A 12,002-nucleotide genomic window follows, 5' to 3' on the forward strand; every position below is an offset into this window, starting at 1 on the left:
TAGAACAGCATTATGCAAAACATAATAAGCATTGGGGGTTGATTATACTTGAAAAGATGCATCGAGTAGCCGAAAAAGAAAACACACTCTCTCTCTCATAATAATCCAACCAATTACAGCTTATACTGCTGCAAAGTATTCCTTGCTGAGTTTAGGATCTGGCTTCATTGACTTCTCCCCTGGCTTCCATCCTGCTGGGCATACTTCATCTGGGTTCTCTTGTACAAATTGCAATGCCTGCATATACATATACATATAACACCACCATTCAGCCAACCGCTTGATAAATGTTCTCCTTTCAGATCATAAAAACTATAAATTTATATACCTGAAGTGTTCTCATTGTTTCATCTACGCTTCTTCCGATTGCTAGATTGTTAATCGTCGAGTGTTGAATTACCCCTTCCTTGTCTATTATGAACAGCCCTCTCAATGCTATCCCCTGAATTCAAACAACAGCAGCTTTACCACATAAAAAATGGTGTTCTCGATATCTTCTACCAAATACCAAGATTCATAAGATTGCGTACCTGGTCTTTGATCAACACATTAAAAGATTCTGAAATTGATTTTGTGACGTCAGAAATCAACGGATAGTTCAAATCACCAAGACCTCCAGACTTTCTATCTGTTTGAACCCAAGCAAGATGGGAGAACTACCCCAAAAACACATCACAATACCATCATCATTTATATGACAAACAAAGATCAAGATTATTGTCAGCAGTATGTAAAAATTATAAACAATAACTCAGCACAAGCTTCGACTGGTTCCCATTTTGAGAAACGAACAAAATATCTCATGCTTTAGAACAGCGTAAGCGTGCAAAAAGTTTCTAGATATTCTAAGATGTTTCAGAACTTGATCATCAAAAGGTTAGCCACTCATGTTGCATGCAATAAGACAAATAGCACCTAAGCTAACGGCATACCATTTGTATGAAATCACAGAAGACAGTTTTTTAGATAGAACAATAACCATTTGAACAGGATAACAAGCACTGATTATAAGCAAAATAGCTTTATGAAGAGCGCATGCAAATGAAAGCATATAGATCAAGTATGACATAAATCTCGTAATGCATCATTAGGCATACCACGCTGTCTACGGAAACACCCAATACTTCTGTGTTTAACTTCTCGAATTCAGCATACCGGTCGCTAAAAGCAGTGATCTCTGAATATAAAAAACAGGACGAGTAAAATGAGAAATTCTTTAGCAAGAGATATTTAACAGTATAAGAGGAGGAAAAAAGAAGTTAGACAAGCAATGGCGGACTCACCAGTTGGACAAACAAATGTGAAGTCCAGAGGGTAGAAGAAGAGTACCACATATTTCTTCCCAATATAATCAGAGAGCTTAACCTGCAATCACATCCTTCATAGAATTAAATTTTTATGACCAATTTATTTAACAAATGAGTGAAGAATCATTTCAACTACATTGATGAACTCTTGATCAAAAACGGCTTCTGCTTCGAAGTCTGGTGCCTTATTTCCAACTAATGGTAGTCCCTACATAAAAAATAAAGTCAAGATGAGAGATGGAGTTCACAAATTAGTCTGCAACTGAAGTAGGAATGATAGGTACTTGATGGCCATCATTTTCTAAATCCATTGGCTTCAAAATGAAATGGATATTTACCAATCAAGAATCATGGAATAGAATAGTATGCATGATCTTGTTCATGAAATAGGTTTCTTTTCCTAATTAGTGGATCATGGTAAGTAAGCAAATAAGATTACCAGAACTCTAAGACAATGACTTGAGATTCACTTTATAGACCCTGTTACTACATAATTGGGCAAGTAGCTGACAGCTTAATGTCTTCATAGATTCGCCATGATCGTGGTTAATAATACTCTCTCCGCCCAAAGGCACATAATTTAATAGAAGAGCTTGACCATTAGTCAAATATTTGAAATGGCCTTCAATATATACAAAATAGAGAAATCTTATGGACCAAAAAGCAATGCTGTTAATATCTTATAATATGACTACTAACAGGTAAATTGGAATGAAAACACCCCTCCCCCCGCCCATAGTCTTGTAGAATATTCGAATCCCAGTATTTATGTATCGTGCAACCATATCCTCATACATGTATCCTTCCAACATTGAGAGCAAAAGTAAGTAATCTTGGATGGAACTTGGACAAAAAAGAAAATGCTTCGTGAAACTTTTTACACTTATTTGGGAACATTTCAGTAGCTAGCTTCTTCAAAAAGTTAATGTAGATGTTACCACCTCCATCCAAAAGGAAGTTTCCACATTTGATTTTTGAATGTCAAACCACAATTCTTGAAAATTCATGATGATTAATCTATGTGCAAAGAAAGTTGAATACTACATTTAACTATACAAAGAGCATCATAATATAAACATCTTGGCCATAAGAACCTACAAAATTCTGTCAGATTTTCATTTGAAAAGCACTATGTTTAAAACTAAAAAGTGGAGTCATTCTTTGAGAAACTATTCTGGTGTTCCCAAAAAATAAGACTAGTTTTAACAATATCTGAATTTAATTGGAACCACGTTGATATTTGAGTTTGTCATGTCAATCTTATGGAGTAGCTACAGCTATTTTCATATCAGCCAACTTAGCCACAATAGCACCACATAAACCACATTCCACCTCTTCAAAATACATGTCGATTTGTATCACAACGTTCTTCGTTTCTTTTTGAAGCGTACAACATTTATGTACAGCAAATGACACACACTCCTCACTCTAGAGAGGTTTGAATTGAACCCTTGACCTCCTAAGAGGCCAGCTGCCAGGCCAATGACCATTAGGTTGAGTCTTGTTGATGCACATATCTTGGCATCAGAGTACATTAAGGCATGCATATTTGCACACCAAGGAAATTAACAGGTGAATATGACTGATACTAAATCTACACTAATTTCAGAATTAGACCAAGAATTGTCTTTCTGTAACAAAATTAGACATTGGTTCTTGCTAAAATGCCAAAAAAGACCAAAAATTCATAAAAATTAGCCATTTCGGACATTGCTAAAACATAAACCAGAAAGAAAAAAGGTCTTATTTGACCTTTTTCGTCCCAATCATTCACTTTCACGGTGTAACGTCTTTCTTTTTCCATTTTTACAAAAAACATGGATAATTTGGAACGATAAGCGGATTATAATATTTCAAAAAGTTAGTCACTTTTAAAACCAAGTCACAATACGTCAATACCAGTGGTCATTGGCTTAAATGGTACTCCTAAGAGAGACTCTGAACCTAGTGGTTGTAGTTTCAAGTCCATATACTAATTCTTAACCTTCTGCCTCCTCTAAAACTGACACATTCATTCAAACGTTTTCGAACATGCGACCTCAAGAAAACACTAAAGCTTTCTTATCCATCGACTAAAACCCCAGATTAACTAAAACCAGCGATTAAAAATGCTTGAGATAACATTCTAAGACTCAAAACTCATGCCAACTACATCACAGTGAGAGAGAGAGAGAGAGAGAAAACATCCGTACAAGTTGAATTCAGTTTCTCTTCTTTTAAAACCAGGTTTCATTCAACGAGGCGCGTCCGGAAATTCGACACAAAAACATTGAATAAGAAAACCAATGGAAACGAATTACTTACAGCCTTGACAACGAATCGGTTGCGACGGGTGGTAGAAGAGCGAATGGGGAGGGCGGAGTGGATGGATTTGGATCTGAAGTTGATGGAGGAAGAACCAGAAAAACTTAGGGCCTGGGAGAGAGTGGATTTGGGGGAAATGTAAGAGGAGTTTCTAGCGGTTGGAGAAGAAAGAAGAGCAGGTGAAGCAGATGAACAAGCCATGGTTGAATCTCGCTTCTGATCTCCTCTCTACCTACCTCTGTGTGTGTGAGAGATAGATTTAGGGTTATATGGAGGAGAAGATAGGGGATGGTGATTTAGGGTTATATCATATGGTGGAGAAGTGATGGCTGATGGATAAATCAAGATAGGGGGTTTTTTTTTTTTTTGAGGTTTGGTAGTTGGTGGATGTCTCCAGAATGTTGACTTCTGGTCAAAATTAACAATGGAGTTTCTGCATAATCTGTTGACTTTAAGTCGCATTTGACTTTTTAGGTTCACGTAAAATTTGTGAAACTTGTGAGACATTAAATAAAATATTATATTATATGAAATATTACTTTTTGAATTTATTTATTTTAAATTTGATTTATAAAATGAAAAGCCAAAAACAATCACAAGGTTTTATCAAGGTTTATATACGTAGATTGGGTTTACGTGAAATCAAAGATTTTTTGTGAGATCCGTAAAACCAATTTATGTTCATTGATTAGCTTATTTTCGTGAGACTCGTAAGATCAATTTATGTTCATTGATCAACTTTATAAGCTTATGATCTAATGGTCTAAAGTTGTACGGTGACAATTTTGTGATTATTGAGAAGTCCCGTGGTAATTTTGTGATTATGAATTTTCAGATTGTAGATCCAATCCAAAAGTTAAGAATTAGTTTTACGGGTCTCACGAAAAACTCTTGATCTTACATGATCCCAGGTCTTATATGTGTAGAATCAACGTTAATTATATCCGATATAAAAATTAAAACGTGACGATGAATTTTGTTCTTTCTTTGTCACGTGACTACCCACACGACTTTAACGGCTATTAACGGCATTGGCTTAAATGTTAGTCATTGTATAGTTAAGTGTCTAAAACTTAATTTCCAAACATAAAATTCATCGATACTACATCGTTTTCGCTATTAAATAACTCAAAGCCCTCTTGATCGTTTGAACCTTAACCAAACCGGTTCTCTCTGACCCGGATTTGATCCGGATCCACTTGGCGTCGTTGGCGATCCCGGGATTTGCAGTTCCTCCGGGTACACCGGTTGGCGGTGGCTGATGTTTGACAGCGGTGGTGCAGTTGGTACCCATCTTTCCTCCGCCTGATCTGGCCGCGGAACCGGGATAGGAGCAACCGGAGGTGGCGAGGGTGGTCCATCACCGGAGTTTTGATGATTTTGCAACACCTATACAAATGAAAGAACATGCATTCATTAGGGGTTTTTTACCATCAGAATAAGGGTAATTTATTGTTTAAACGATCCGGTCCCAAACGTAGATTGTGGTTCACGTTCGTTATTAAAATTTATATCGAGCTAACGAATAAGAAAAAACACATCGATACAAAATTTACATTCGTTGTCTTTTGGGTCGTTCTAAATTATTTCCTTTGGTAATTGTTAAATCATCCATCAACACATGATAACTTTTTCGATATGTGATTATAGTCTTTAACTTGCATCGTATTGTTATTTAAATCTAATCGGTTTCTTTACTCTCGTTTTTTGGTAATCGTGGATGTTTGGGCCAGTTTATATGAGTATCTCGACTGATCCTATGGAACCCAGAGCCAGAAAAATCATCGATAGCCCCGAAGATAGTCGAACTGACCTATGGGGAGGAGCCCCAATACCTGGTCGTTATTTGCCAATTGAGTTGACCCTTTAAAACGACATTAATAGTTGTGTGATTATTTTCTCATATGAACCAGCCAGTTTAATGGTTCGGGATATGTCCACGAACCCAAAATAACCTCGCATTTACGAGAAATGTCGTAACGTCCGACTTGGTCCGAACCGAATCCATGAATCTATGATTTGTAGCATCACCCAACTGGCTCTTATAGCAACCAAACAAGCCAACAACGCCTATATCATCCAACTAGCTCTACAAATGGCTAAAATGAGCCAACGACTGTAGGGTTTGGTTGGACTTCAAGATTTCCTTGCAAGAAAACGGCCGAATATATTTCAAAACGATAAACGAAGTTCAATGTACACCAAGTAGCCTCGAAAAACAGGGTATCATCGTATCGTCTTCTTTGGTTTTTGCTTAGCGGTTTTCTTTGTAAACGAGAAGGAGAAAAAGGGTACCTCGGATCTTGGCCTCGAAGGTTTGGAAGCTAAATATCGGAAGATTTCGAAAAATCTAGTTTGTCCCAACTCCGTGGAGTTATGCCAGTAGTAAATCGCCACATCCCACGCTCTCGCTCTCATTTCCTTCAAACTTCTTTCTATATCGGTTTCGTGCCGTGCTACAAATGGCCTCAACATGGCTTCATATACGTACCCTGTTCCCTGAAAGGCTCGTAAACTTTCCGTTTTTAGGAATCAAGTACGGTACCTCATCATAGAACAAAATGTGGTCATATTGTACCTTAGTTTTCGGATACCATAAGTAGATGATGAGGGCTAGCTTCATTTCTCCATACATTGGCACCCTACGTAACGTTTTTTCACACGATAATTTTCCAATTCCAAATGGCGAATTCTCACGTAAAAACATGCATACATCATCCGTAAGCGATTAGTAGACACAACTTTACTCATACGTACCATGAAATGAATATATCGCCAACTCTTTCAAAAACTGTAAGTACCGCAATGATAACCCTGTATATAAATCATAACCAAAAATGAATTAAAATTCGATTAAACAATTACTAAACAATTTGAAAATTCAAAAGAAACACTAGACTGTTTGGTTGTTTTCACACTAAGGGGCTGTTTGGTTAGTTTTCCATTAAGTTTTGTATGGATAAAGTTGTCTGTGTGGATTAATCTGACGTATAGATCTAAAGGTTTTTGTTTGTGAGAGTTTTTTCATAGATGAAAGAAACATGTTTTTAACTGGGAGGAACAAGTTTGGAAAAAAACTTGACTTTCTGCATAAAGCTCATCCCTAAAAGCGTACTGAATAAGCTTCTTTCTATATAATGAAGCCATTACCAAACAGTCATGTATAGCTGATCGAATAAGCTGTGAGTCTCATTAAGCTCGTCAAGTTGCTAACAAACAGGCCTTGTATGGCTATATGGATTAAGTTAAATTGTTGTTTATTTGTTGTTCTGAATAAACAGTCTGGATGACATGAATGTTTTGCATAAAGATCATCAAATTCTTGGATAAGACTACATCAACACCAAAGAAAAGGTTTGACCTTTTATAAAGGTTTTTAAGTTTGACTAAAAAGTTCTCTAATCCAATATGTTTTGTATGGCTAAGTCGACAACACACAACTTGTATACGATAGTGACCAAAACCGATATAATATACAACTTTCACTACACGAGATACAAGTTGCTATCACATTACTACCTTCAATGACGTCGAAAACGGGTTTGACCTTTTCAAAATTCTATGTTTGACCAGGATTTTTTCTTGCTATTTACTCAAACCCCATCAAGAAACACAAATGTCACATTCAATAATCATAAAGGTTGATCTAACCCTTCATTTCTCATTTGTATTAGAATATATACATATATATATGTGTATATATATATATATAGGGGCAGGACCATTTAGGAATCTTTTAAGTATTTTAAAAACGCAGGACTACCTATTTTGGGAGTATTCATGATGAATATTATTCATCATGAATGTCTGTCATAATATTCATCATGAATATTTTATCACGTTATTTATCATGAATGCTTACAAAATAAGTTGTGTTGCGTTCCTAAATGAACCTCCCCCCTCTCTCTCTATATATGCATATATATAGAATCGAGAACAAAGGGAATAAAGGGACATAAGATGGACATGATATGATCACGAGTTTGTTATAATTGATCAAGAAAATTAGGAGTTGTTTGGCAGTTGCTAAATGGTTTGGTGCAGAATGATTATGTGGTCAGAATGATTAAGAGGTTCTCATGATATAGTGCAAAATAAAATAGAATTGTATGGTAATTGTTTACGATGAAATTAGGGCGCTGAATGGTTAAGAGATACCCAGGATACAAAATCATTCAGAGGGTTTTAGAACCATTAAGAGGCAAACTTTTTTTTTTGCTAAACAAGATTCACCTCTTAACGCCTCTTAATAGAACTATTAAGAGCTAAATAAACAAACAAAGATTCATATTCTTGAATTATTGAAGATGAGAAAGGGAAATTACCAATATTGACACCAAAATCTTAATTCTGCATTTCCTGCACCATGTTTCTCAATGGTTTTAAAACATTCAAAAGCTGGATATGCATATCCAAGAATCAACCTGAATCCATAACCAAACATCAAAAAAAATTTAACAAAAACCCCAATTCCAGAAATTAAATCTAGTTGAATTTCAAGAGAAATTTGAGATTTGAAGAATGGAAGTTGCTTACACAAGACTGCTTGTGATGAGTTCACCCAACATCTTCTTCTACAGATTACGCAAAATTAACTGCAAAATTGGAAGAAAAACAAGTTTAATCATCGTCGATTTTGAAATCTATATCGAATTTATGAACACTTATGCAACGATTCATCGAATCTAATTCATACCCAACTCAATTCACGACAAATACTAAATGATTCTTCAGATGAAATCCAGCTAATGGATTGAATTTGAAAGTACCCACTTAGGAAAAACCCATATCCCGATTGAATCTAATCGAATCGAATGAATCCGATTAGAAAGTGAAATCGACTTCAAATTAACTTCAAACCCCTTAGGAAGTGCACTTAGATTAGAAAAATGAATCAAAAGCAGAAACCCATTTCGTTTTAAATAGAATAAAGGGATCTCTAATGGGAGAATCTCGATGAACATGAAGAACATTACCTTAGCAAAAAGCGAAAAGATCTGTTGACGCTTTCCTGGGTTTTGGAAGAAATCAATTACAGAAGCCAAATCGATCAAAAAAACTTCAAAATGAGAGCAAATTTGTTGAAGAAGATCGTGTTATCTGTATGTATGCAACCATGGTTGATGCTTCGTGCTGCCAAGTGCAAGGTATTGGAAATATATGCTTGGGAAATGGTGATTACGTTGCTTATTTTTCAACTACAAAAAGTTACACTACTAATTTTGATGATTAAGAAGCAAAGTTGATTACTTTAATAAGGATTAGAATATTGGGGTTTCTTATTGACGAACGAATCGGGTTTCTATACATTTTAGTCATCGCATTCTTTGTTACGAGTAATATTATAAGCGAGAATTTTGTGACGGATTTGATGATTTAAAAGTCGAGGACCATCGTTATCAAGTAAAGTCGATAACGATCAAGATGCTGAGTTATCTTTTTATCGTTTCATTTAATTACGGTTTTATAATTTTATCGATATTGAATTTACTTTATTTTATGGATATAATTACTTTTTTATAACCACTTGAATAAAAAGGGATTGGTAAAGTTACCAACTCTCTTTAATGGCATAATCATTGTTTTTGGTAAAGAAAATAAAGGTTGAAATACATGACAGATGTGTAAAAAGTTGATTATCGGTAATTTTAACTGGTTTTACATAAAATCCATCTTCAAACATCAATGTGAAACGGTATTTTTGTCTCACACAGCGGTTGAGGCTAAGATAGCTTCAACTCGAGACATATTTTGTATTTGGATAAAGTCGTACCGCATTTTTACTAACTGAGCTACATGTCAGAGACATAATGATTGAATGATGTCTATAATATTACTTATTTCAAGTCACATGGGAGGACCTCTTTAAATTGTGGAATCGTTGAGAACCAGTGTATTATGTGTTATTTCATATATTTTTTTTTCATTTATTGTTAGAATTTAATGTAGTAATTAACATACGTTTGTTTTATATATACTCGGTTTGACGTGTTTGTAAAACAAAAATACACGTAAAAGATTTTTGTATAATGAACGAATACATATGAAAAAAAATTATAAAGCATTTGACAAAAACTCTTAAAAATCATTTTTATGTATGAAATATTGTTTATTGATGCATATTACTTAAAATTCAAGATTATAAGTATATTGTGCGTAAGTACAACTTATTACAACTCCATGTTTGAATTTGCGTAACTAACTGCAGATAAACATAATTATATAGATGATAAACATCTCATTTTAAATATAGAAAATCTAAAATATAATTAGAATAATCATTGAGTTTTAACAAAATACATAATAATTATCTTTATAAAAAATTATATTATTAAATCAAAAATAAATTACTTTGTTATTAAATCTAAATTAATGTATAATAAAAAATTGAATTAAAGAAGTTACATAAAAAAAGAGAATTATTAAATAGTTAATTTGATACTAATATCGATTTATTCTTTTTCAAATTTTTATGCTATATTCAAATTTATATTTAGTTTAAAAATAAAAACATTATTGTTTTTTCAAAATCACATAAAATCATATTATATCGATAGAGGTGAATAAAAACTAAACATTAAAATGGAAATTTATCTCGCTGCATTACACGAGTACGCTTCTAATATGAAAAAGATATATCATGAAATAAACATATGTTAATAAATACATTAAATATTATATGAAACAAAATATGAAGATAAAAGTTGTGAGGCATCTTATAAATTTTAAAGTTGTGAATGATTAAGCACTTTGTGATACACCGTTCAGACTTCAGAGACATGAATGAATGCATCTTTGACAATGCTGTTCACGAATAATGATGGACAAAAATATCCAATCAAAAATGGAATCTTGATGGATATGTTTACTTGATCACATGTCTGTTTTTTTATTCATAAACAACATTTTTAAATATAACTTAAATAATTTAATATAATAATAAATATTTTTAAATCTTTTAATATAATAATAAATATTTTTAAATCTTTTAATATAATTAATAAATATTTTTTAAATCTTTTAATATATGTTTTCATCAGAACTAGTAGACCTTACAATGACATTGACGCTAACTGATTAAATTATACTTTTTTTTTTTAATTATGTTATATCAAAATCAATTAAAGTGTAAATATTATTTTATTTGATAAAATTTGAAAGATACTTACGCAATACAGCGAAATATATCTTGATTATGATATTTCATTTTATTCTTTATCTCATTCGATATTATAATATGGTCTCATGTGATTTTGAAAAGACGATTATGTTTTATTTTTGAATAAAATATAAATTTGAAGATATCATAAAAATTTGACAAAAATATATCAATATTAGTATCAAATTAACTATTTAAAATTCCTCATTTTTTGTGTAATTTTTTATTTCAGTTTTTTAATTATAATTTAATTTACATTCAATAACGAAGGTAATTTATATTTGCTTTAATGATATTATTTTCTTATAAAGATAATAGTTAATTGTTTTATTAGAACTCAATAATTATCTTAATTATACTTTTGGTTTTTTATATTTTAAAATGAGATATTTATCCTCTATTTAATTATGTTTATCCGCAGTTAGTTACACGAATTCAAACATGGAGCTTTGATAAGTTAAATTTATGCATAATTTACTTGTAATCTTGAATTTTAAGTAATATGCATCAATATACAGTACTTCATACATAAAAAATGGTTTTTAAGAATTTTTATCAAATGTTTTATAATATAATATAAATAATAGCATTTCTATCATATATCTCAAATAGAGATACAAAAGTAAAAAATAACATCAAAAATATTACATTTAGATTTTATACAAATCATATCATGCCCTTTTGCCTTCCAATTTATTTGAAACTAGACAGATGAGAAATATATACTACTTGTTAACCATAACAAGGCTGCAAGCAATATGAGATCAGTCGAGGTACGTTTTCATGTTCTTTACCAAACGCTTACCAACAAGAGTAACCACATTCACCTTATCGGATAACAATCTCGGCCATCAAGATGGATTGTTGATAAATGTCTCTTGCACAGTAAGCGATAACCAAGTAAGAGTCTTCTACCGAGTAAGATTCTCAATCTTTTGCATACTCACCCCGTAATGTAAGTGACAACCATTAAGTAACTTACTAGGTAAGTATTTGGTAAACGGCCCCTAAGAAGTAACTACAAGATATAATGAAAGCATATAAAATATAAAGTAAGGCAAAACACACATCCCTTTATCCCTCCCTCCATTAGGCCTGTAAACGAACCAAACGTTCAGCGAACTATTCATGAACATTCGGCGGAAAGTCCGTTTATGTTCATTTATTTAATAAATGAACAAGTCTTTTTGTTCATTTAGATAAAGGGACGAACATGAACAAACGTTCATTTA

At 32.9% G+C, this 12,002-nt stretch overlaps 2 protein-coding genes across 2 annotated transcripts; both read right to left on the minus strand.

Moving 5' to 3' along the window:
- On the minus strand, window positions 1–3,883 carry LOC112502347 (2-Cys peroxiredoxin BAS1, chloroplastic-like). Its single transcript, XM_025106239.1, has 7 exons — window positions 3,612–3,883; window positions 1,444–1,515; window positions 1,284–1,365; window positions 1,098–1,177; window positions 531–656; window positions 329–442; window positions 1–237 (listed from the first exon to the last, which is right to left on the minus strand). Exons 1-7 carry the CDS (start codon window positions 3,810–3,812, stop codon window positions 121–123), a joined length of 792 nt encoding a protein of 263 aa, XP_024962007.1. The 5' UTR covers window positions 3,813–3,883; the 3' UTR covers window positions 1–120.
- Window positions 3,884–4,633: 750 nt separating this feature from the next.
- On the minus strand, window positions 4,634–8,945 carry LOC112502348 (putative HVA22-like protein g). Its single transcript, XM_025106240.1, has 7 exons — window positions 8,588–8,945; window positions 8,148–8,206; window positions 7,937–8,035; window positions 6,369–6,425; window positions 6,190–6,253; window positions 5,907–6,110; window positions 4,634–5,000 (listed from the first exon to the last, which is right to left on the minus strand). Exons 2-7 carry the CDS (start codon window positions 8,177–8,179, stop codon window positions 4,740–4,742), a joined length of 717 nt encoding a protein of 238 aa, XP_024962008.1. The 5' UTR covers window positions 8,180–8,206; window positions 8,588–8,945; the 3' UTR covers window positions 4,634–4,739.
- Between the last annotated feature and the right edge of the window lie 3,057 nt (window positions 8,946–12,002).

The sequence above is a fragment of the Cynara cardunculus genome, unplaced genomic scaffold (genome assembly GCF_001531365.2).
Source record: "Cynara cardunculus var. scolymus isolate 2C unplaced genomic scaffold, CcrdV1 Un_Scaffold_1276, whole genome shotgun sequence".
Classification (NCBI taxonomy): Eukaryota; Viridiplantae; Streptophyta; class Magnoliopsida; order Asterales; family Asteraceae; genus Cynara; species Cynara cardunculus.